Below are 27049 nucleotides of genomic sequence, written 5' to 3'. Positions count from 1 at the left end.
TTGGTGTGTGTAGGGTTGCTTCACCTGACTTTGGTGGATCCATTTATTTGCTTTCTGACTGTTTTGTTTGTGGGTTTTGGATTTTTAGATATATATATATATATATGTATGTTTTATTTTCCAAATACTGTGCGGGATAAAGATCTGTTTTAAAAGTGAAAGTCCAAGATAATCTCAGCTGTGGTTTTTCCAAATGGGAATGTGGTGATCAACATGCACTTTCCTTCTAGATTGTTAGTGAGCACTTGTAGTCCTAGGAGGGATGATGGCCTTTGCTGGTCTCTCTAGGTGCTGCTGAAATGTTGAAGTACTTAGTAAGTTTGAAGAACTTATATGAAACATCAGCCAATTACTGTAGCACTGTCTTGTCCCTTAGTTTTCACTCCTTACCTTCCATTCTGTGTGCAGCATTCGCCTTTTAAAAGCTCACTTCAGTATAAAACTTACACTGATAAAAGCTAGTGTTTTGGGGTCTTATTTCCAGCTGTATCAAATGTTTGATAAATTTTATTTCTAAGAAAAGAGATTGTTATTTATAGGAGAGAAGATGAGATGGTGTGAAATGAGGAAGAATGTCAGACAAAGGGGTTAAGCTCTAGGAAGGTAAAAGTTTAACACGTGTTGGGAGTGAGAGGGAAGTGAAGGTAGGTACTGAAATGGTTTTAAAACTGTATTTATTTTCACAAGTGGTTTGTTATTTGTTTTTTTTTTTTAACCCTAACACTGGGAAGTCTAAAATTTGATGTGCTGCAATGGACATCTGTTTTCTTTTCCTTCCCTCTCACAGGTCGTGACAATGCCTGCGAGAAGACTTCATACATGTTTCTGCGGAAAGAGCTTCCTGTGCGACTAGCCAACACCATGAGGGAAGTCAATTTGCTGCCTGATAACTTACTTAACAGGCCTTCAGTTGGGCTAGTGCAGAGTTGGTAAGTTTAAAAGTGAATTGAAAAATTATTGTGAAATTAACACTGTATGTGTCGCTCTACTTGCAACTTAGATTGGATTGTCCTGAATCAGTCAGTTCTCTGCCTTGAATTGTTTATAATGTCTATGTCTTGTCAAATGAAATTTCGATCACTTGATCCAAAGGATTTATGTAAAAATATATTTGCAGTATACAACAAACTTCCCTCTGTGAACAGCTGCCACAGCAGCTAATGCCATAGGCTTCTGTTAAATTCAGTCGTAGCCCTTGAGCCAAGAGCTTCCATGCTGACTGTACATTGACTGCTGGGTTGGGTTTCATATTTATCCAGCTTCAGACTTGGAAAATACAAATTAGGGTATGTGATATTGTGTACTTTGGTTTAAATATGTTTGTCTATGAAAGGCAGTACCAGCTGTCTTGACGACCACTTCAAACCTAGCGATTAAGTGCTTCAAATAAGTGTAAATGCTGTGGAGCTACACAATAAAAATCACTCTGTGGCTAAGTGGCAGCTTAAAGGTTTGAGGGTTTGTATCATCTGTCTGTTGTCACCAGAAGTTGTTATACCAAATAGAAAAGAGTGGATAATGTGCAGGCCTTAAAGGCTTTTCTAATCTTGATGACTTGTGAAGCTGTCTTCAGTGAAACGTGGACAGATAAGTGAATGAAGAAAAGGAAATATGTTTTTCTGTAGCCACTCTACAGCATAATTCTACTAGTCCTAATGTCTGTGCTGTGGCATATGCCCTGCTAACACAGCCAAGCAACGTCTGGATCACTTCTGGCAAAGGAACTGTGTGGGTGTTTTTGTGGTAAATGCCCCCTTCAGAATTTTTGCTTTAAAGTTTTGAGGACTCATGGGCTGACTTTTATGGTCACAATAAGATACTATAATTAAAAGGAAAAAAAATGAAACACCCTCCAACCCCAACCCAAAACTCCTGGTATCAAGTATATTTGCTAATGTGATTTGCACCATCACAGCTGTCAACCAGTAGTGTAGACCAATCTGTTAAATGGGCTTAAATATCAGACTTTAATGCGAAGAAGATAAAGAAGTTGAAATGAACATCCAAGCTGGAGGTGGAAGTTGGAAATCAAAATGTTTTCTTTAATGTTCTTCTGATATTGATCTAGAGTTAACTAACAGTTTTTGTGGAAAGGAATATCTTCACTGAGTTTATGTAAGGATATTTTTGTAGTCTTATGTCAGAAATAAAAGTAATTGTAGCATGTTTTTTTCCTGATTAGTGATGTGGACTTTAAAGAGCTTATTTCTTATTTTTCTGTTCAGATGTTTTTTATTGCTTTATTAAACATTTGCCTGTAGTATGTAAGTCCTGGTGATGAAAGTTGGGCAAAATTTACTTCTAAATTTAGCTTCTAAAAAAACCAAAACAAAACAGTTTTGTTAACTTCAGTGTGAATGACCTTGAATATTATGCAGCTATGCTGATAGCAGGTTTTGATACATATTTATAGCTTCTTAACCTGAAGTTTAGACATACCTAGAGACAGATTTCTGAATTTTATGCAGCAGAATAAATAAATGTAAATTTAGCTGTTCAGCTGTTTTGTGAACTTGTAAAATGAAAAAAACCTTTTCTTGATGCACTTCAAACATACTTGAAGAAAGTATTTTTTTTCAGATCAGATGTCATGATCTTTTGTTTTTGCTGTGCTTGGCAATTTATTAATCTGCAAACAAAAGTCTGATGTACATTTGCCCCAACAAAGACATCTCATGCATTATTTACTTCAATATGTTTATTTGCTAATTTTCAGTAATTGATGTAATCATGAGAACATTTTTGATTGATGTCTGCTACCACCTTGTACTGGAAGTCTTGTGTTTTTATGAGCTTTTGGTGAGACTCCAAATTAGCTGGAGCTTTAAAATTTGGGTTCCCAATCTATTCCTTAATGTCAACATGCCAAAAAAAATACGAAAACTCCTGATCTTTAAAGTAGGTTTTATTAAGCTTTGAAATTAGAGTAAGGTGGCTCTGTAAATAGATGGAACTTAGGTTTGGTGGAATAAGAAAGCAGATTAACCCTGCCTGCAGTACAGCATGGATCTGTTCCCATCAGTCCTCTGACCAGCCTGTTCCCTTGGGAAGCAACCTCATTTTGTCACTTCGGAGAATATCTCCTGCTGCAGGCAAGCTCTGTTCTCTCAGTGCTCTAATCCATCTTCCCGGCCCTGCTGGAGGCACTTTGCTCCCTGTACCACACGCCTTGGCCGCGCTTCGCTGCCTGACAGATTTTACAACTGATTGCTTGATTGCTCTCAGGAAAAGGTGCACTGTTAGGGTTTTTCTGGGTTCCTTAGCCTGATCATAGGCAACACTGTGCTGCTCAGCTCTGCTTTTCTGAATGAAGCTGCTCTTACCCAGAGAGTGAGCTGTGAACAAACCCAAAATAATAGTTTTGAATTTCAGTCTGTGCAAAGGTAAAACAATAGCTCTGTCCCAGTTCGAGTCTATAACTTGGTTTATGTGTATCTTTTCTATGAGTAGCAAGGGAAGGAATATAGTGAATCAAGACAGTAACACAGTTAGTATGTTCTGGCTGTGACCTGCAGTGATTCCAAAGAACAGACAGATAAAAGTCAGCATGGTTGGGATCAGTACCTTAGTTTCAGCTTTTCAAAATTAATGGGCAACTTCCTAGTTCCTAGAAGTGGGCCCAGCTTTGAGAGGACACTCTGGCTAAAGCACACTGCAGGTAGGATCTTGAACATGTGGCAGAACTGTGTAATAAAGGATATGATCACTAATGTGATGTGATGAGGGAAAATAGTTACAATAAAACCTTATAATGGAAACAAACTAACCTCTGTTCAAACTGGATGAGCAGAAAAATCAAGATCCAGGGACAAACTAAGTACCTAAAATTACAGACCTACCTGTGGAGGGGTTTTGTTCCTGTTAACCTCAGCTTGATTTATATAGCAATTTTCCTGGATTGTGGACTGTAAGGTGAGAAGTAATAGTTTTTAGCTCAATATTATATATTGTAGTTGCTTTCTTTTCCTTTTTGCAGTATCCCACTTCATTTTTGCTTTTGCAGAGAACCGTGTATTATGCTCCTGTTTTTTCAGGTGACATCGTAGTCTTAAGATTAAAGAAATTCAAAAGTAATTTAGGTTTCAGTATTTTAACTCTTCCTTTATAATTTTTGCTTATTTCAGGTACATGCAGAGTTTCCTTGAGCTTTTAGAGTATGAAAATAAAAGTCCTGAGGATCCTCATGTTCTGGACGAGTGAGTAATTTGCTTTCTTATTACAGTTAATTTTTAAATAATCTGTCTGAAATGTCAAGTGGTTTTGTACTATAGGATAACAGAGATCTTATTTGTAAGGTAGAATTTGTACTGCAAAAGCCAAAATTGTAATCTGGAGCAGAATGGAGGAATCTAAGTGCATCTGAACAACACATTTTGCATTTATGCAGTTTGGTAGTTTAAGAAATGGCATGAAATGCTTCTTCCAATGTTGTTTTGAGAAGACAACATGGATGTGAGACTATGGTTGTTTATTGAATATTTATGACTAAAATGTCATTTTAGTATACATTGAGCTTACTATTCTGTTGTGTATAATGTATATTAACACATTAATAGTTTGATTTTTTTCAGTTTGAAAGCATTCAGTGTACCGGTCTTTTTTTTTTAATCTAAAAGCCTTTTTAATGCACTTCAATTATTGGTCTTCACCTATCTCATTGAATAACATTACTTGAGGAGAAAAGGAGGTTTAGCCAATTTTCTTAATCCACAAAATCATACTAAAATTGTCATTAGAGTATCTCCTTGAAATGTGTATACATAAAACAGAAAAGAGCTCCATATGTGAGAAGAACAGGTGCAACATATGCATCAGAGGCTTAAAAACAAAACAACCAAAACACACCCAACACAAAGGTCTGTGGTTGCCTGGTACTGTATAGCAGTCAGCTTTGTGTCAGGGTACTATTTCTGGCAGGTTTTTTGTTCCTTTTGTGTCTTAGGGTAGTTTGTCTTTTAAACTTGAATTCCTTTTAAGGTGTGGAAATCTTGCCTGATCAAGCTGTGCTTTATGGAAAGTGTTTCATAAAACATCTTGCTCTGTTTGGGCAAGACATGGCCTGTGCTGTGGAGTATCCCATTTTAAAAGCTAGATATCCTAGATAGCCTTCAGTGGTGGTGTAGGCATGCTTGTTCTGTGCTGGGTAAATTAGATGAACTTTTTGACTGCCTCTAGCTGTTACATTTTGTGATGGTATATTTGCAGCCTGTTTGCTGGTGGCACAAGAATTTTTGTTGATGACTAGATTGTCAGCAGTCTTTCCTTTGAGTGGGATTAAGTTACCAAAACTTAGGTGTCTGTTGCCCTTTGAGATGGCATAAACTGTCCTAGGCATCTAAACAAGCCTGGCAGTGGTGGAGGCTAAGTGGTGGTGTAGCTTCTGGAACCATCTTAGGTGTTTTGTATTTAGGTAACTGAATTTTTGCTTTCTATGGACTTTAGAGGTTCAAGGTAGATTGCAATATATATTTATAAAGGTGGTTGAGTTGTTACTTCTCTTGGGGATCTATTTTTAGAGTTTGTAATCACCACATGAATTATCTGATTCCACCATATGGATATGGCATTCTTGATACTGTTTCATGACAACTGGGAATACTGTTTGTGATGCTCTATATTGGTGTGATAGAATAAATATTTGATAATGAACCAAATATTTACTCATTCAGTAGAACTGTTTGTTAAAAGCTTTGAAATCTTGCAATTATTGTATTCTGTGTAATTAAGTACATACAATAAGGATGCTTGGAATTTATTGCCACCTATTGAGGTAAAGTCCAGCTATGGACTTTGACACTGTGAGCTGACTGAATTTGGCCTGTGAAGAGAGATGAAAGACACATTATCCGATTAAAGAGCAGATTTATTCTTTTGACAGTATTGGATAGGCCACCTAAGATTAGAAAGTCAGATTTACTTTCCTGCCCTTGGCATGTCAGCTGTTCTAACTTTCTGAAGGCTGTGCCATTTCACTGGATAGTGAGACATAATGAGCAGTTTTTTAATATTCTTTGCAAACTGTCTTGTATGTATGTTCATGAATGTTGCCTTTTTATGAATGCTGAACAAAGTCCATTAAAGGGATTTTTTTGCCTGTGTTTCTGAGATAGAGGTTCAGAGGTGCTTCAGTTTCTTTGTTACATTCTGATGCTTAGCAGACCTTACAAACACTTACTGCAACATCACCACAGTACTGTCACCAGCAGTAGTGTGGGCATGGGCCAAACAGTAGGTTACTTTGCCATTTTTGATAACACAAATATCTTCCCTCAGGCTGTAGAGAAGTCAAGTGGAAGTTTTTCCACAGTTCCATCAGTGTGATAGGAGTGCTAAGATAAGGTGTCCACGCTTGGTGAAGGGTCTAAGCTGGCAGAAGTGTTGGAAGTTTCCTGACATGTCAGTATGCATCTGGGTAAACACAGTGGTGGAAGTTGTTTTTCAGGAACTGAAGGGTTTGTAACACATGCTGTTCACATGTGCTCTCCGAGAACACTCACTGCAGCCTCTGCACTCCTGAGTTTCTTTGCTGTTTTTTCCCTTCATGGCACTCACATGGGAGGGTGTGTGGGGCAGTGTCCTGGAGCTGAGGGATGGCAAAGCTGTAAGCTGCCAGTAGGTGTAGAGATAACGCACCACAAAGTTAGTAAACAAGTAGCTTTGCTTTCTGCAGCACTGCAATTAAAATAGATTCTGTTAGCATTTTGAACAAATATTGGAATGGATGTGATTAAGAAGGTGCCACTTAGTTGCTTTCAAATAATGTGAACTGCTCCTTCAGTTAGTTTTGGGCTTGGAAAGTAGTTGTGCTTTCTAGTTGAGAAATCTTCCAGAGTGTGAACTTTTGCCTGCTTTTCTGGTGATACTCAGCTGCCAGCTAGCACTGCTTTAAAAAAGAGCATCTAATAAAAAAAACCTCATTGCATGTCTGTTCCATTTTAACTGGAACTTTTTTTAACTCATCACTTCCATGTTTTTCATCTTGCAGATAATATTATCCATAAGAGACATAGCAAAAATTCCCTTTGTCTTTATATTGACTTTTTTATGCTTCTTTTCTTGCACAATGATAGATGAAAACAGAATAATATATACTGTCATTAGGCAGCTAAAGAATAACTTGTGTTGTGACATTCATTAATCATCTTTTCAGAAGTCTATAGGCTTCATTTATTTAACAGCTGTGTTAACACCTTAAATTTTCTTCTGTTAATACAGAAGCCACTGAAGCTCACTTGACTAAAATAGCTTCATATTAATAATTTCTCATTAGTCAAACCAATTACATTATTTACTTATTGTGGTTTTGAAAATACACAGAATTGTGAACGGAAGTAATTGCAAAATAAAATTTCCCTAGCATTTCTGGAGTGTTCTCAGCTAATCCCAGGAGCATTTGAAAAATTCCTTGATATGGTTTCCCACAGTTTGAGTACAGTAAAAGCTTTGTGTCTTTCAGGAATGGTAGAGGGATTGTAAGGAATGAGCTTAACGTTAAGAAAACGTGTTCTGACTTCTGCCCTTCTCCTTAGAAATGTGCCTATGTGCTTGTGTTTGGTCCTTTAAAAGCATCTGCGTTTTGGAAGCACTTGGGTGAACTTGCTTATCTTTGGAGATGGAATGGGAGGTTTGCCATATCACTGCAATAATTGATCCCTTTATCATGCATATTTGCTGACTAAGCTTCAGCTATGATTTGCTGATCTGTGGCAGATAAACCTCCAAGCCCTTTGGCATGCTCTGCATTTGAGCACTTCGGCACTGGGATGTCAGTGTACAATTTGCCCTTGTGGCATCATGTTGTGTATATTGTGGATAGTGAAGGTATTTGAAAACAAATAGCAGAGCAAATAGCAGTTAGTAGAGTGTTGTCAGTTATCTTTCAGATGTGGTTGTAAGTGTTGCTTTCAGCTCTGCTCTTAGTTTGTTGGTCAGAAACAGAGAAGCAGCATGAGTATAGCCAGGCACCAGTCCCTAAAACTCACATCAGGTCTCAGTAGTAATAGATCACACACCATCAAGACTTAATAAATATAAAAAGTCTGTAACTTCTAAGCATTAAAAGATTTTTAAGCTGTCCAGTCAGCAAGATCAATAAGAAAGAAAGCAGTCATTGTGTACTGTGATCGTATTTAGCTTGGGAAATGAGGCAGTTAGAACTTCCCCTTTTCTGTGCAACAGAATAGTGTTGAAAGACTGCTGAACTGTTTGTTAACATTCAGGCAAAAACTGGTGGTTAGACTGAGGATGATGAAAAAACTATGGAAAATGAATCCTAGATTCCTTTGCAACTGGCCATGTAGAGTGGGAGAAATAATTTTCAAGGTGTATCACTTGCTAAGAAAGGTGTGGTGTAGTGTCAAATGATTGCCTTGGCTGAGTGCTTCTGAAAGGGAAGAAAGCATCTGGTTTAAGTGTGGTGACTAATGGTTAGTCTGTTTTATTTTTGGTGGTCTTTGTTCTTTCCCATGCTAATGGCAGGAGGATTGTGCTAGATGACTTTTCAATGATTTCTATGATTTTTTTCCTTAGCTGGTGTATATTCTACTTTTGCTAAAAATAATTAATACATTTCTTTTCAGGGTTCATTATAAATCTACCAAGAATGTTTTGCTGTTGATGTTTTTTGAAAAAAGGATCTGTAGAATTGCAGCTAAAGGCAGAGCTGAATGGGTATCCCAGCTGTGCTTTCTCTTGAAAGATGCATTTCACCGTGAATGCTCTTGTAAACAATATCATGTAATCATGGGGATGTTAATTTAATATTAGAAAATGTAACAGAGTTGAGTAATACTGACTTTCCACGTCTCGGCTTTAGCAAGCTATTAATAATTGATATTTCAAGTATGTACGAGTTTGCATGTGGGGAAAAAAATGATGAGCACTTTGAAGGTCATAGATGTTGAGCTGCCTTGGCAGGGGAAACAAAAATCCTCCAAGCTGTTTCCATGTAGTGCGTGTTAAACGCAGTGGAAGTGTTATCCTCAAAGTTGCTGGGCTCCCAGGGAGCAGAGCAGTCAGAGCTCGGCTGTGTGCTCTGCCATCCAGCGGTGTGAAAGGAAACTGAGCAGGAGTCACACACCTGTCCTGAGTCACACTTGGCAGAACAGATTCCTGGTGAAGGAAATGCATTCACGGTTCATCGTATGGGTTGAGGTGTTGGGATTTAAACCCAAATTTTTCTCAGGAACTTATGAAGGGCAGTTGGGTTGTTTTTCCCGAGTTTCCTTTCCAATCTCCCAGCTGTTGTCAGAAGGTGCAGGGAATGACAGTTTCCATAGTGCATATGTCTGCAGTGAAAGAAAATCTTTTGTTCTCCATTAATGGTGAAGGAAGATTTGATTTAATTTAAAGGAATGCTTGGGGGAGGAATCACTTAATTTGAGGCCCTAAATGCTTCACAGATCTTGTGAGTGAGAGGTTAACCAAATGCTTTTCTTTATTTAGTCTTGTTTAGGTACTGCTATACTTATGTCTTCTGCCTCTAATAACTTGTTGAGGGAGGGATAGTAAACAGATAAAATGGGTTATGCTGTGGGGAGTTGAAAACAGAAGAGGTTGAGTTTAATTATACTTTTAACAATCTGTTTCTGATTTTGTTTCTTCTAGCTTTTTAGATGTTTTAATTAAAGTCAGGAACAGACACAATGATGTGGTTCCAACCATGGCTCAAGGGGTGATTGAATACAAGGAAAAATATGGCTTTGATCCATTCGTTAGCAGTAACATCCAGTACTTTCTAGATAGATTCTACACCAACCGCATCTCTTTCCGTATGCTTATTAACCAACACAGTAAGTAACTGCCTTTCTCTTCTTTGAAAACTCATTAGTTACTGCTTATAAAGCTGAAGCTATAGCTTTGTTGTTTGGTTTTTTTTCTTACTCATGACTAATTCTTAATATTCTGTGCTAATGATGGTAAAAGATATACTGGCAACTGGTTAATTTGGTACTTCACAGTGATGAGAAATGAACCCCAAACACTCACTTTTAGAGCTGTCAGTCTTTGTCAGCTTGGCTGTCACTGTTTAGTCTTGTTGGCAGAGACAGCTTGTGTAGTACTTGTGAAGTACTTCTAGGCAGCAGTAGAGCAGCTCTATCTTTCTGCACACAAATCTTTCAACATAGTTTGCAGAGCTGATATTTAATTCATAATGAAATGCAAAGATACCATAAATTTTGAATTGGTTATGCGTGACCTGTATTTAAACTGTTGTTTTTTTCCAGCAAGTTATCTAGACTTTCTTGCCTTCTAAAGAGGTTGAGTATTTCTAACTTCAGTTTTAAATTATACCCCTTGTCTTCCTGTTTCCTATTTATGGGTAAATGCTGGAGTTAGTTGTCCTTTGTCATTAGGTTCTGTTTCATTTGTTGTTACTAATAAACTTATTTTTTTTATATTCATGTTACAGAGTGAAAGGAGTTACTTGCACAGCTCCTATTAACCAGTATGTGCAACCATGCAGAAAGTGATCTGTATAAAGTTAAGGACAGTCCTGTGGTCTCTTTTAGTGCCTTTTAGCTCTAGAGCTTCATTCTCTGCTCAGTATTCTGCTTTTATGAGCCCTTAGAAATTGTTGTATGCTACAGATAATGCTGATGCTGGAGGACTGTAGTATAAGGTGTTTCACTACAAGTTGTGTGTCTCCCCAGTGACCTTTTCTGTGACTAACAGATGTCTTGCTCTGTGTGTACAAATAACTTGAATGTGGCAAAGCATACAAAGTAAGATAAATGTGCATCTCATTCTAAACTTGTACCTGGGCAGACACAAAACCAAGGTAAAAGTCTCTCATAGAAAAGTTCTGGCAATAAGAAAAACATTACCCTAACAGAATTCTCAGGCAGAGTGCTAGCATAATTTGCACTAGTTCTAAAATATTAAACTTACTTAATTGAACAGAACTAGCTTTTCCTATGGACCCTCTTATTTAACTGGTTGAAACTTAAAACCACTTGTAGATGCTTAAAGTTCAGTTAACCTTGTACAGTTCCTCTATGTTAGCAATGTTAGTGATCCATCCGTGATGGCAAATATTAATCTTGAAGCACTGAAGAAAATGGCAATTGGAAAGCAGAATGCAGAAACACATTCCTGTTTCCTACATTGCTGGCACTGTTTGTTGCAGCACTGTTCTACAAGGCATAGTGTGTTACCCTGCTGTGACTGGGAGGGGAAAGAAGCTCACAGATCCACTCTTTTGCTCACCTCATGCTGCACCTGTTTCATATCAGAGCTGACTAACTTGCTAAAATAGCAGAAAATCACTCCTGAAATAAAGTGTAAAGTCTTTCTACTACTTCGAGAGCTAAATTCTCAGCAAAAAGTCTGGTGAGTGCCAGACACTTGTGCTAAGAGGTAGTGGAGAGCAACTGCTCCTACACTTTCTCCCTGACTCCCAGGAGTCAAGGAGAAAGTTGAGTGAGTGAGACCTCTGTGCCAGCTGTGAAATTGCAGCTTAGGTGAGTGTAAAAGGCTTTTAATGCTGTTGTACAGTGCCTCAGTCCCTTATACTGTGATATTTTCATTGTTGTCAGTGCTTCTGTCCTGATGTAATGGTATGAATGAAGCATTTTACATTTTATCTAATTTTTAATGGTCCACTTGAAATGTAGGTTTTCACCTTAACCCTCCCACATCGCTATTTGTGTTTTAAATAGTCTCAAACAAGGATTCTGGCAATTTGCTAGAGTATCTTTTTACAAAATGGTGTACTATCCAGTAAGTCTCAGATACCATTAGATTTAAACTTTCTGGGCTGCTTCAAGTGTAACAGACAATTTACAGCCATTTCTTTTTCCTTTAGCACTTCTTTTTGGTGGAGATATTAATCCTGCTCATCCCAAACATATTGGAAGTATTGATCCTAATTGTAATGTGGCAGAGGTGGTAAAAGGTAAGATGAAATTAATATTTTTGTTGACTGACCCCCACCCCCAACTTAGAATATGCACAAATATGTTGATGAAATACAAGAGACTGAAGGTGATACAAATTCATTTAATAAAATAAAAAGAAAAAATGGAAGTTGTGCAGTTGCTCACAATAAAGCCATGGGCTTATTGAGGCTTTCTAATGTCTTCATTATTGAGAATGGAGAAACTTTTGGTATATTAACAGAACTAAGTAAACAATTTGGTGGTTTAATAGCTTTAATCTGTCCTTTTAAATATCAGAGGAAGTGTCTTAAGTGTTTTGTTAAACTTTAGATGTTTGCTTCCCTGAAATACTTAGAAGCAGGTTCTCATTTATTGCTTTTGTGTCTGGTGCTGGTGTTAGAGAAAGTTGAGAGAAAGTGAAATTTCCAAACAAAATTGTTTAGTTAGGTCTTTCAGTAAAATGTTCTCAGGTGTACAGATATTTCAGTGAACCTCCCCGTTACTCTTGTGTGATCATACCACTGCACAGAGGACGTGGATGTGGTGGTTGTACTTGAATGATTTGACACAGTCACATTGGAAATCCTGTTTACTTAATGTTGTGCATGTTCATATGCTTCAGAATGTTAGTAAGCAGGTGTGAGGCAATACTGTCTGCTTCAAGAACTTGTTTATGGAAGATTCACACTCTGGGCATATCTATCTACAAACAGTTCTTGCCGTAGAGGAGAATTCCACCCTCTGTCCTGTTTGTGCCAGCTGCAGGGTGGGGAAGAATGTTTCTTTTCCTTCACTTTCTCTAAGCCTTTGGTGAAGTAAGAGGAAAACCTTTCTTGTCAGGCTTTGACCTGCAGGATAGCTTGTTTTGTAATGCTTTTTACAGCTCTTTTACACCTCCTTCTAGCTCTTTTTGGCTCCTGATGTGGCCTTCTTCAGCTGTTTTATTTTCCTTTGATTGACCTTACTCCACTTTGGCATCAGCATTGTGTATGTTACAGTCATATTGTTTATATAGATTTTCCTTCTAATAGCAATATTTGAATCAATTTTAATCATCAAGTTCATAGCTGCTGTTTTGGACAGAGGAATGCAGTGTGTCAGAAGGTGCTAAGTCCAGTTTTCAATCAAGGAGCTAAAATAGATCTTACACAACACTAACAACATAAGGGCATGGTAAACAGTGTCCAGTGTTGCCTTTCAAAGAAACAAAATGTCCTTAAAGACAGAGCCTGCCTAGAGTCAAGGTGATTGAGGCCCTTTCCTTACAGAATTGGTGGAGGGGTTAATTTACCTTCTGTGTGCTGGTTCACAGGCAGCATTCTGAGCTATTTGTCAGTTAAAATGTTGATTTCGGCACTGTATGTGGTAGCTACAAACTGTGTATGTCCTTCAAACATTGAAGAAATTATTTAAACAGCCATTTCTTGCTTCAAGCAGCCACACCAGGTGTTGTCTGTGCTGCCTGAAGTGGGTTTCTCTCTCACTGACTGTCCTGCAAAGAGCTGACAGCAAATTCAGGCTTGTTCACAGAGCTGGGATTTTTAGATGTCTCAATATATCCTTCACTCTTGTTGCCACTTAACTTCCATCCACCACATGAAGCATGCTTTGCACTTTGCAGTCCCTTTTACGGTCCTAGGACTCTGCCAAGGAGCTGGCTATCAGAGGAAGGTGAGGAATGTAAGACTGCACTCACTGTTTGAACCAGGTTTGCTCAGGGCTGGATATTTTACTGGATTTTAAGTGACAGTCCCTTCCTGTTCATCTCAAAGGTGGCTACTTCTTGAAAATGGGTAAGAGTTCTACATTAAATTTAGGGATGCTAAATGGATTTATTTAGAGCCTCTTTGTTCTCTGAAGGTTTGCCTAGTGGCTGTGTCTGCTCCACGTCTGTGTATTGAGGGCTTTTGGTTTATTCCCACACAGTTACTGATCTGCTTTTTAGAGGCTTTGAAGCTTTCTCTGCAGTAAGAATCTAACTCCTTTCTGCTGGATCCATATCCAGTTTTCAATTCCATCACATGGAAACTCTTTGAAATGTGCTAACGTGTTCCTTTTTCCACATAGATGGCCTTACTGTCATGGTAGCTATGTTGCTATCTTCAATTTCTGGTGGCTGTGCTTCTTACACCTTTGTTTTCTAGAGCACAGGATTACTGCCAAGGTCATACAAAGTTCTGAGGTGATCTTAGAATATCATGTAAGTGTAGATATTCCTCCATCTTTTTTTTCCTAAGCTATGCACATCCCAGGCTGAGGTTCCCTGTACAGCCTGGGTATTAAATGGGGGCTTGATCTTTTTACCAGAACACGTTTTACTGTCTTAACAACAGAACCCTTTTAGAAAGTCTTTGGAGCTGACAATCTTGATACGAAAGATTCTTTCTGTATAGCTGATTTTGTGAGACATTCCTGGGACTTGATCAAGAACATTTGCAGTGTTTATTAACTCCATTTTATTAGACTTCATGCAGCATTTGTGTCAGCTGCTTGTGGTGTGTTCAGCCTTGCTCCCATCAGAGCAACTGAGGGAATTTTATTTTTTGGATAACAGGGCACATTACAGATTATTTCTGTAAACATTTTGAAGTGGGGGACAGTTATGGGTAACAAGCCCTTTTTGGGGACTAGTGATTTTACTTTTTTGTGCTTGTCACATAGCTCAGAGTCTTGACAGTGACTTTGCTTTTGTAGTGTAGTGTCATTTTGGACAGGAGGAAGAAGGTATATGTAGGGGGAGGTCAAATGCAGTTGTTACATATTCTCTTTGTCTGCTGCACTGCCAATCTGTGTAGCCAATCTGTGTAGGTGCTTGCTCTTAGCCTGCACTTGAGGAAGCCACTTTCATTAAGGTAAATTAAGCAATTTAGTTGGAACATATTTGAGTTTGTTTTCTCTTTAGCTATAACACTTGCTGCTTGTTTCTAAAATAGCTTTGCAAATGAGATGCGAGTGAATATTTTGAACTGCCAAGGAATCTTTCAAATGCAGAATCACAGAATGGGTAAGGCTGGGAGGGAGCACAGTGGGTCATCTGGTCCAACCTCCCTGCTCAAGCAGAGCCATCCTAGAGCACACGGCTCAGGATTATGTCCAGATGGTTCTTGAATCTCTCCAGGGAGAGAGATCCCTCAGCCTCTCTGGGCAATCTGTTCTGGTGTGTGGACACCCATACAGTGAAGCAGTTCTTGTTCATGTTCAGGTGGAACTTCTGTGCATTTGTTTCTGCACATTGCCTCTTGCCCTATTGCTCAGCACCACCAAGAAGAGCCTGGCTCCATCCTCCTGACGCCTTCCCTTCAGATACTTACAGACATCAATGAGGTCTCCTCTCAGTCGTATCTTCTGGAGGCCGAACAGGCCCAACTCCCTCATCCTTTCCTTGTAAGTGAGGTGCTCAAGTCCCTTAGTCATCCTTGTAGCCCTATGGCAGACCCACTCGAGCTGCTCCATGTCTCCTCGTACTGAGGAGCCCAGAACTGGGTACAGTACAACAGATGCACCTCGCTAGGGATGAGTAAAGGGGCAGGATTATCTCCCTTGACCTGCTGGCAATGTTCTTCCTAATGCAGCCCAGGATTTCATTGGCTTTCTTGGCCCCAAGGGCACACTGCTGGCTCATGTTGTCCACCAGGACCCCCAGGTCCTTCTCTCCAGAGGTGCTTCCCAGCAGGTCAGCCCCCAGCCTGTACTGGTGCCTGGGGTTATTCCTCCCCAGGGGCAGGACTCTGCATTTGCCCTTGTTGAATATCAGACTGTTCTCTGCCCGTGTCTCCAACCTGTTGAGGTGCTTCTGAAGGGCTGCACAGCACTCTGGGGTATTGGCCACTCCTTCCAGCTTTGTTTCTTCAGAGAACTTACTTATCCCTTCATCCAAGTCATTTGATGAATGAGTTAAACAATACTGGGCCCAGTATTGAACTCTGGGGGACACCACTAGTAATAAAAGGTGACAAACTTTCTTGCTGTACTTTGACAGTACATGAAGCCTGATTTGGCTTATGGGGAGCTATTTTGGGGGGACTTCTTTTTGGTTTGGTAGGAAAGAATGAAGAATCTTACAGATTCTAGTTTTCCCCCCCAAAGACCTTGAAAATTAAGTATTGTAAACAGTACTGTGTGTGGAAAAACTAAATTTATGGTTGCAGTGTCATCCTTTTTTATCTGAGATGGAAAGAACAAGCATTAAATTGTGACTGAGAAATGACAAATAAGTAGGTATTATGGTCAACCTAAGATTATAGCCTTCTGATTTTCAAGCCTCACATAAAGATGAAAAACAGCTTCTCTCCAGTACTGTGCTTTTGTTTGTAGAGCTTTAAATAGAACTTGCCCTTTCTTGACAAATGGGCTCCAAGCACAGAGAGCAAAAGGGATTAGATTGGATACTAGCTGCACTCTCGTTCCCAGAATGTGTGTTCTGCCTGTAGTTTTTCACAGACAGGATGGATGTTGCTAGTTGTCTCTGGAAGATATTGATGAATTGGTGTTTGTTCTGTTGTTTTGCAGATGCTTATGAAACAGCTAAGATGTTGTGTGAACAGTACTACACAGTGGCACCTGATCTGGAAGTTGAAGAATTCAATGGTAATTATGGAATTAATTTAAGTGATGTATGAAGGAAAATGCATTTCTAACATCTCTGGTTTCTAGTTTTGTTAATTAACTGTAAGTTATAATTTGAACTCTGTCCTGTATGCAGTTACTTTTCTTCTTCTAATTTGTCTACATGGGCACCTGAATTATAGTTTGTCATCATGATATGTACTTCTTCATGCTTAATGCAGAGTTTTATCTGCCAAATTAACTATTACAAACTAGAATGGTCAAGAATCCTCATAACTGGGAAGGAAACACGCCTGCCTTCTACCTAATCTTCTGATAGAACTGAAACCTCTTTCATTCTCAAGTGTGCTTACAAACTGGTAAATTCCACTGGCATTCTCTGCACCCGTGGTGAGCTCTTCTGTGTATGATGGCAAAATTAGAATTATGTTTACAATTTACTCTAAACATTTACATTTTACTTTAAATCCTATCATAAACTTCTCACATCTGTTACAAGTTGATTGCGAAGATGAAAATTGGCTGATACAAAACTGATGAGACAGACCTGGTCAGCATGCTGACTGCTTTGTGTTCATTTCCTTTGACAAAAGGTAGCTTGTTTTGAAGTTAAAAAATCAAATTTTCTTGAGTGATTCTTTCCCAAATTTTGGACAGCTGCCAAACATAAGATTAAGATGCTTCCAAACTTCAGCAGAAGAATTGCAAAATTCTCAGAAATAGGTAGCACTCCAAATGGAGAGTGTTCAAAGTACTATTTAGTATTGTAGAAATATTTCTTTTCACAAAGTAATATTGCCAACAATGATGCATTGCCACCCATCTCTCCCAAAACCAAAGGCCTTAGCCTTCCTCTCTCCAAAACTGAGTCATTTTAGAGGTAAAAGTACAGAGTGCTGCAGCAGAGGAGTCAATGCAAAATTTATTGAAGGCCTAAGTAAAAAGATCCGACGGTAGAGAAAACAAGCTGCTGGACCTGAATAAGTGAATTAAGAATTACTTGTTTCCTTTAAACTGTTATCAACATGAGGAAAGTGACTTTGCAAATTACCTTACAAGAGTGACAATAATTTGTTTTCTGTCTGTACTGTGTGCCTCAAAGAAGTGTGAATCAGTCTGCCTTGGTTTTGGTGATATGTAAAAGAATTGGAGTATGGACTGACAAAATTACCATCACAAAATAATTATGCAACTAATTATGCAGAGCGTTGCTTTGGTCTTCTCCTTTTTCTACAAGTTTTCACTACCATGTCTATTAAAATAATTACTGGTATTATCAGTCCTCAGTGCCAAACGGGATGGAGTTGACTCCAGTCACATTGTGTGCTTGTTTGTATCTTCTGCAATTTATGAAGCAGACAGAGACTTGGCTTCAGTCTGAACTGCTGCTGAGTCTGACAAGCTGTGGCTGTATAATTTAATGCCAGTAGATAGCTGAATGTTCAGGGATGATTTGCATCTTCAGCAGCAAAACTGTCCTGGAATGTGTTCAGTGCAGGTGTATTACCTCCTGCCAAATCAGACAGCACTGGTGTTCAGAGCTGGGCCCAAACACAGCAGGACAGCAGTGATGGCTTGGAACATGAAAGATGTGATACTGGTTGAAGTATATTTTGAAAACTTTTATGCTCACATTCTGTGTTTTGATTAAGGGAAAATATATAGTTGTCTTTAGGATATTTAAACAGTGAAATTTTTTTAGTTTTAGAATCTCTTTGTGCAGCAGATATTATGCTTAAATAGTGTGTGAGCATGTGCAAGTTTCCCACTTAAGTGGGAAAGCTCTGTTGGTTAACATACATTGTCAGTGTGAAACCAGCCACTGCTTAGTGCAGTTCCATATCTAAACAAAGTCTGCTGACATAGATCCCTTTGAAAATCATCATTAAAATATATTAACTGAAATTTGTTTTTACTTTGTGGAACTGATTTTGCACTGGGAAGGTTAGAACATGCTCACATACTTGTCTTTGCCTACAGGTTCATGTAATTCCTGTAAACAGCAATGCTAGAAAATACTGTTTTGAAAAATATAATTTGACTTTTTTCTTTTTTTTTCAGCTAAAGCTCCAAACAAGCCTATTCAAGTAGTCTATGTACCTTCTCATTTGTTTCATATGTTATTTGAATTATTCAAGGTAGGTTGTGCTTGTTAATATTTTGAAGGATTTTGTTATATTACTTGTTAACCCTCTCTTATGCCCTTGTGTACTTAGAGTCTGTGTTTTCCCACTTCTTTTGTGCTTTTGCAGCTGATTATCTTTAAACTACTCATGATAGTCTGTTTTTGCACTGATGAAATATTCACAACCTTGCAATTTTCATGAGTTTCCCTCTTTATTGCATATTTGAGGACTGGTTAGGATCAGTATCTTTACTGTGAAAACAGCCCACGTGTCCTTGAATAGTGTAAATGACAATCTTTGGTTTTATTTGTGTTTCTGAATAATTGGAACAGCAGTGAAAGTGGAACATGTGAGAATTGTTACATGGTTTGAAAGAAGATAGGAGGTCTCTAGATGGTGCAATTGAACACTAGAAATTGAAGGGAAAAATGTATTTGGTCAGAGAGAAACTTTTCCTCAATAATTTTTTGGGGATTTGATTTCTAACACTTGTCACACATATTCATTTAGATCTTCTCCTGTTTTCTCATTTGTAACATTAATTCTAGAGCGGATCAGGTGAGAATTTGTATACCACACATCAGTATCTTTTGTTACAAGTCATGAAACAGTATGAAACCAGTAAGTTGTAGCTGTAAGGAGTGAGGGGCTGACAGTGGAAACTCTTAAAATATAAAATCAGATTGATAGATTGTAACTTAAAAATTATGTCACCCAGGCTGTGAAAATCCAAGCTTGCTGTTTGTGGTGAGCATCACTGTTGGTGTTCTGTAAAGTGGAGGTCAAGGATGTTGTCATCCCTTGGATATAATTACTTGATTTCACACAGAAAATACTCTCTTGCTTTCTGTTTTCTGACTGTATCAAACAGATAAAAGTTATGTTTAACAGGGTGCTAATGTGAAAATTTAACTGGACAATTCATTGACTGGACAGCACTTCCTGGATTTGTTACATGCAGCCTGTTCTGTTGTATGTACAAATGTAGGATAAAGTATGTAGATTCAGCAAAATAAATGCAAGTTCTAAGTTATCAGAAAAAGTACTATGTGGTTAAGTTACCATCAAAGAGACTTTTCTCTTTTGTCTTCAGAATTCAATGAGAGCTACAGTGGAATTGCATGAAGGTAAGACGGAAGCCTATCCATCGATCAAAACCTTAGTCACTTTGGGGAAAGAAGATCTATCTATTAAGGTAAATGCCTAAAAATAATATGCACCTTACAAACCTTCTAGGTTCAGAATAGTATGACTGTAATTTGAAAAGGCAAATTAATTATTGTATCACTTGCTTCATATTCATTAGAAAAGAATATTTTCAGTTGGGAAGGACCTACAGAGAACATCTAGTCCAACAGCCTGACCACCCCAGGGTGACCAAAAGTTAAAGCATATTGTTGTTAAGAGCATTGTCCAAATGCCTCTTGGTCAGTGACAGTCTTGGGACATCCACCACCTCCCCAGCAAGCCTGTTCCAGTGTTTGGTCACCCTCTTAGTAAAGAAATGCTTCCTTAAGTCCAGTCTAAACCTGCCCTGATGATGCAGCTTTGAACCATTCTTTTGTATCCCATCACTGGATCCCAGGGAGAAGAGATCAGCCCCTCCCTCTCCACTTCCCCTCCCCGGGAAGCTGTAGAGAGCAATGATGTTGCCCCTCAGCCTCCTTTGCTCCAAACCAGACAGCCCCAAAGTTCTTAGCTGCTCCTTTAGTATTTCTAAAGTAATTTAGATAACACCGCTTGAGTTTTTGTGGGTTTTTTTTTTCCCAGTGTTTACAACTCTTAAATTTTCATCCCTTAGATAAGTGATCACGGTGGAGGTGTACCTTTAAGAAAAATAGACAGATTGTTTAACTACATGTACTCAACAGCACCCAGGCCTAGTCTGGAGCCCTCAAGAGCTGTGCCTTTGGTAAGCAATTGCAATGTGTATTTGAATGTCCTTCTGCACTACTCTGGTTTTACATTTCCCTTCACTGCAATCTACTGGATTAGTTTTTCCATTGAAGAAATCATTTATAATTAGCAAGTCTATACAGGTAAAACAGGAGAAAATGGGTTCTGTTATCATCACTGAGTCTGTGGAACAGAAAATTACTTTTCTTTTTCTTGACATTGCATTCTTGGAAACAAACATGTCTGCATAAGCACAGTATTTTCACAGGTTAGTGATCAGGATCTTTATTCACCTTCTCAGTAACATAGCACTAACCTAATGAGCTCCTCTTTGGTGTGTAAATTACTGTTTATCTAAGTTTCCTATAATAAGTGTATTGAAAAGGTGAGCCACACTGTCAGAATGGCAACACTTGAGAAACACCTCCTGGCAATGGACAGCCTGTATTGAAGCAGAAAATCATTTTAATGTAAGTTATGGAATGTGAAAACACACTTGAAATTTTCCCAAACCTGCATACGATATGAATACTTTTGGTATAGTCTCATTTAGTTGAAGTATCTCATGTGATACTCCCTCCTGAGGTTTGTCAGGGCCAGATTTCAAACAGAAAAATAGTTCCCTGTAGTTTCTCCTAGGCAGGAAATTATTTCAATGTTGAATGTGTAGAGTCTTTTAGCAAGCATGATTTTGTAAAAAATTATGATTAAAATACTGTTTCTAAATTGTTTTATTGAATTGCATATTGACTCATCGTGATAAAAATGATCTCGCTGCTGTTCCATTTGACTGGCTTTCAAAACATGGATTAATGGATTAATACAGATACTGTATTGATGCCTCTTCTCATCTTTGTCCTCTATTGCTTCTGAGCAATCCTTTCTCATTAAGCATGTTAAGAAGCTGACTCTTTGAGAAATTTCCTTTCCCTGCTTAGGAGCATTCTCATCTACCATGTGCTGAAGTGATTTATTTTTTTTCCCCCCCTGCTGATACTTCTGTGCCTGAAGTGTCTTCAGGCAGATAATAAAATACGGCACAGAGTATAGAACCATAGAATCATTAATGTTGGAAAAGACCTCCAGGGTCATCGTGTCCAACCTTTGACACCACCACCACATGAATTAAACCACAGCACTAAGTGCCATGTCCAGTAGCTTCCTGAACACTTCCAGGGCTGGTGACTTCAGCACTTCTCTGGGTAGCCCATTCCAATGCTTGGCAAGTGCTTCCAATGCTTGACTTCCTTTCAGTGAGGAAATTCTTCCTGAAGTCCAACCTGAGCCTCCCTGGCACAGCTTGAGGCTGTTTCCTTTTCTCCTCTTGCCTATCTGACTATTTTTGGATATAAAGTATTTAACAGTAAACTGAGGGTGCAATCAGTTCAGAGTGGTTCAGAGATAATAAATTTCCTTTTAGATTATGAGCAGAAAGTCTTTATGGTAGAGTCTTGGTCCAAGTTGGTACCATTGTGGCACGTAAGTGCTGCATCGCTTTCAGCAGCGTTTGGCACCGTGTTTGGTGTGAAACGCAGTTCTGTATGTGCCTTATGTGATACTAATCCTCACAGGTCCTACCTGTGAGGATTAGTAATCCTACATCTTAGTAATGTGTTTCAAACTTCTGCTTTTTTCACAGAAAATCTTCTTGAATGTGATGAATGATAGGGAACAGGCCTTAATTCAAATATAAGCTTTTTTCTTTATGTCACAAATGGTAGAATTTCCCTTGATTCATCATCTGCCTTCGTTCTGTCTCACTTCTGATCAGCAATTTACTGTATCAGCCTACAAGGATTTCCTGAAACTTGTTCTCATGATAAACTTATACCTTGATTACCAGTTGTATTCACTATTAAAATGTCTCTTCCTTTGTAGCTCTGATTGTAAAATGTGTTCATTTTAGGATTGACACTATTCTTTTTTTTTTTTTTCAATGCATCTTTAGCAATGCATTCCCGTGTTTATTTCCTCATCTTCAGGATTGCTTACTTTGATTCTGAGGCATTTATACTTGGCATTCTTCTCCTGTATCCCATTTCCAGGCCTTGTTTTTCTTTCCAGTCTCTATGTCACTGTAGTCAGACCCACAAAGGATCTCTCCTCTTGTGAACCTGGTAGCTTTTGCCCTGTGAGTCTGACCAATGCCTGTTCATGACTGAATGCTGAGAAGAGCTGTTAAGCTCTTGTTTTTCATCTGTGAGTGAGTCTGTGGTATATCTTTCCACTGACAGGAACAAGGACTTAGCATTGAAGTTTGACATGTTATGTGTTGCAGCCTTGATCCAGTTACAAAACAATTATGCTGTACTTTGTGTGTCAGAAATAAAAATCCTTCATCAGCAAGGTTCCACATAAATCTTCTTCAAAGTCCATACAGAAGTTTCTTTACTGCTTAGTGCCAAAGATCAAACTACTTACAAATTATGGTGCTCCAGAAGGTAGGCAGGTCTGTGCCTGTGTCATTCTTGACTTAGATAATATTCTCAACTAAAATGCAGTGCAGTGTAAAGAGACACATTTTTCTGTTCTGACACTCCTTCCCCTTGTTATAGCTTATCCCCTTGTCTAGTCTATGAAACATTCATGGACTTGGGCAGTGGAATAGAGGTATCTTTCTGTGGATTGGGGAAAAATTCTCTCTCACTGTCATTGCAAATGTTTAAAAGCTGCTGAGAAACCTTGTTGCCATGGCAGCATCCAGATCCTAGCAGGTTTTAGGTTCCTGACAATATGTAGACATATTATAGTGGAATGAATTTTCTCTGAAAACTTCAGGTGTCTAATTCTTGTAGTCCATCCTTATGGAAAAGTTGTATTACTCCATTGCCTTGTATATCCTTGTATATGTCCTGAAAAATTCAGGGAGGGTTCAGGTGGATAACCAACCACTGTGACTCTCAGCACATACCCAGTCACCTAAAAGAGTCAGTGTGTAGAGCAAAATCTTCCTCCCTGACTGCAGTGAGAGAGGCTTGGAGGCTTTCATAACTTCAGTATGCTACACCTACCTGCCTTCTAGAGAAAATGCAAAATGGACAAGGTAGTTCTAGCAAAGGACTGATACTTTTCTGTGTTCTATTTGAAAGCTAAAAAATAATGCGTAGGAAAAAGGGAGATTCCTCCAAAGGCTGAATATCGACTCGTAGTGTAGTCTGAGTAATAAAGGAAAGCTCGATACATGAATATGAGATTTGTATCTTCTGTTTTATAAATTAATGCAGTGATCTGTTGTGTTTTTCACACTTCTCATCACGTTTTTCCTTGTTGTTGTGTTTGTAGGCTGGGTTTGGCTATGGATTGCCAATTTCTCGCCTGTACGCGAGGTACTTTCAAGGTGACCTTAAACTCTACTCGATGGAAGGCGTTGGTTCAGATGCTGTAATTTATTTGAAGGTATGAATTTAACCCTTTTACAGACTAGTAATGCACTGCAGGTTGTGTGTAGCAGGCACTTTTCACTCTTCAGCTTGCTCTCAAATTTGGTTTTGCTACTTTATCTATACCAATTACACAGAATCCTAAAACCTAAGGTTATATATTTTAACCTAACACTAATACTAGTTAGTTTGCTTTGATTTTTTTTTTTTCCAGTCCCATGTTGGATTGTTGCATATTTTAAGTGGTGAATTTTCCAGGAACTGTGTGATAAGAAATAATTTCAGTCAATGCTTTTTGGTTCTAAGTTTTGGCGCAATAGAACTGAGAAGACTTTTGAGCAGCTCCTGTTTTATTCTGTGCAGTTCCTGATGCAAGAGACCCTATTGATCCTGTTGTCATTTTTTGGGAGATCCCAGACTGTTTAGGGGCTAAAGGCTGAAACATAACTCAGTGAATTTCATCAGGGAATTTAAAGACTAGCATAAAGCTCATGTGCAAGTCATTGACTTAGCATTGTCACTGTGCCTTGCTCTGTGTAGTGAGTTCTGGAATCCTGTGCTGACCTCTGTTTCTGATGGGTTTGATCCCGATGGTTTTATTTTGTATGTGGAGGAAAAAGGTATGGCTTTTCTCAGAGGAACAAGGCATGGCAATGGACTGAACCAGATCAGCCCTCACACATCAGCATGCTGACAGTCTGAGTTTGCTGGGGAAGTGAAATGTTTAGGTAGTGGTTGTCTGCTCAGTGTCAGTGACAAATCTCCCTAAAATGTTTTTGACCAAAACTTTTTTCTTCCTATCTCTGTAGACACCACTCCCTGGAAAGAAGGGAAATATTTTAAATGCTACTATTTTATTTTAACTTTGACTCTGACTAGACCTATTAGTCACAGCTGAAGTATTTTGAAAGTAGTGCTATGACATGTCACTCTGGGATAATTGTGACACTTGTTTGATACAGAAGTTGTAGCTGTAGAACTCCCCAGAATATCACCTTGCTCTTGTTGATCTCCTGGTATCTAACCATTGCTTTTGTTTTCCCATAGGCCCTTTCAAGTGAATCATTTGAAAGACTTCCCGTTTTTAATAAATCAGCATGGCGACACTACAAGACCACACCTGAAGCAGATGACTGGAGCAATCCCAGCAGTGAACCCAGGGATGCCTCTAAATATAAAGCTAATCGATAATTTGCCACCTTTTGTCTCTGTTGGAGATGACCTCTGCATTCAGTATAAAGTCTCTGCTTTGTTCCAAAATCCTTCAAACTACAGTAGCTAATTACTTCCAAACAAAGACCTAATGAGGGCATTGAATAATGCTAAGAACAAAGTGATGATTGGGACTTAAAGGAAGGCACTAAGCACGTTTGGTTTGTGAATCCTGTCTACTTCACCAGAATATGCTTAGTTGACAAAAGGGATTGCACTATGATTGCACTTAGGTGTACAATATTGTAACAAGAAGAAACTATTTGAAGTGGCCAATTTTTATTCCAACGTAAGCATTGGCAAGATGTGCAGAATCCCTTAAAATGGTGAATAGTATCTTGCACAGCAATATGGTATAAGAGAAAAATTCTAATGTAGTTAAATCTATGCTTTGAAAATCCACTGTTGGCAGCATTTTGTATTGCACAGTGTCACCTCTAAGAGAAATTCCCTTTGAGCTCTTCAGATCTTATATCTAAGGAGCTTATAAATGCATAGTTCTAAAAAGGGTTGTGCAGCTTTAAACTGATGGTTTCCCCAAGTTCCCAAATCCATTTGTCAAGTGCATACAAAAGTTCTGCTCTTATAAGACATTGGACTTCCACTGCTTGGTATGCACCTTAATGATGTTCTTGACACTCAGACACAGGAATGCATTTCTGTCCATGTTTTCTTGTTTTGAGGAAAGCTCCTAAGTAGTTAGATCATCTCTCCATACAAGAAATTCTCTCAATACAGGGGCAGGGGGTAATTCAGTTTCCTATTTGCTTATCCTTTTAGGGGAATTGGGGAGGGGAGAGCAATGCTGAGAGGCCACACAGCCAGTCATACAAATAAATTTGCCTTAAGAGTGTTGGTTGCTTGAAACCTGATTAGTTGAAAACCTGTAAATAGTTTGCAAAGTTGTTTATACATTCAATGTCTGACTATAGTCTGGTCATCTGGAATTGTAGTGTATATAAAGATGTTGTACACCAGCTTTTGGAAAGTGTCATTGCTCTAAATACATGAAACTGGAAATACCTTAGAAATGGGAAGGACAAAATGTGGCTGGTACCCAATTTTAAGGAAGAAGAGAAAAACATCCAAGTATTTTCCCCTTGAATTCATTGTAAGGGTTATTGCTGGCTATTAGGAAATTGTTCTCCCCAAAGTCTTTGCCAAATGCTGTTTCTGATACTATGGCCTTTCAAAAGAACCTGTGAAATTCAGAAGCTCTGGTGACACCCCAGCCGTTGCAATAAAGTAGATGAGTTGTAAGTGGCTCTGATGCACCCTCAGTTTCTCTTAGATGTTTTGATATTTTTTTGAAAGATATTAGAGATTTTAGCATGGAAAAATGAAACTTGTTTACTAAAATTGTGGAGGAACTGTCCCTTTTGTCCTCCCAATATTTATTTTTATAAAGAACTGATTTATTAGGTAAACAGGGAAATGCTGAGAAATTCCGAGGTATTTTTAAAAAAAATAAATCTTAGTCTGACCTAAGGATAGTACTTTGCACTTGATAGCACGTTTCATTGAAGGATTATAAAGTGCTTTGAGCAATAAAGTCCACAGAGCCCCATTTCTGAAGAGCTGGCAGTCCTTGCCTTGCAAACACCAAGTCTTACCTGCTGCAGTCAGACCCAGGGCTGTGTGTGAGTAGGTGATGAGCTGGCAGGGCTGGAGGTGCCGTGAGCCTCCCTGCACTGTGCACCAGGTGCTTGGCTGTGCACACCAAGGGCAGCAGCTGAAGGCTCTGTGCCCTGTCAGCTGGGCAGTGCTGCCCCTGAGCCCCCTCTGCCTGTGGGGCTGTCCTGTGCCCAAACTGGCCAGGGGAGCTTTCCAGGGCACAGTGAGGGTGTAACACGTGTGGCCTCCAGAGCAATAATTTCCCAGGGCTGCAGGTGCTGCTGCAGAGAAGGCAGATTGCTATTCAAGCAATAGAGATACACTGCTGGGGTGAAATCAGGGTAATAGTTTGACTGAAACACCAGTTGGAAGTCAC

The 27049-nt window shown here is 38.9% G+C and overlaps 1 protein-coding gene across 1 annotated transcript; it reads left to right on the top strand.

Annotated features, from left to right (window-relative positions):
- Positions 1–793: 793 nt before the first annotated feature.
- Positions 794–26626, top strand: PDK3 (pyruvate dehydrogenase kinase, isozyme 3). The gene is made up of 10 exons (XM_009078142.1): positions 794–929; positions 4125–4196; positions 9607–9791; positions 11807–11896; positions 16389–16466; positions 18507–18583; positions 19665–19766; positions 20373–20483; positions 23750–23863; positions 24895–26626. The coding sequence occupies exons 1-10, from the start codon at positions 820–822 to the stop codon at positions 25036–25038; spliced, it is 1083 nt and encodes a 360-aa protein (XP_009076390.1). The 5' UTR covers positions 794–819; the 3' UTR covers positions 25039–26626.
- The last annotated feature ends 423 nt before the right edge of the window (positions 26627–27049 follow it).

Source organism: Acanthisitta chloris, unplaced genomic scaffold (assembly GCF_000695815.1).
Source record: "Acanthisitta chloris isolate BGI_N310 unplaced genomic scaffold, ASM69581v1 scaffold33987, whole genome shotgun sequence".
Classification (NCBI taxonomy): Eukaryota; Metazoa; Chordata; class Aves; order Passeriformes; family Acanthisittidae; genus Acanthisitta; species Acanthisitta chloris.
Note: the sequence above shows the minus strand (reverse complement) of the source record. Positions and strands in the feature narration are given on the sequence as shown.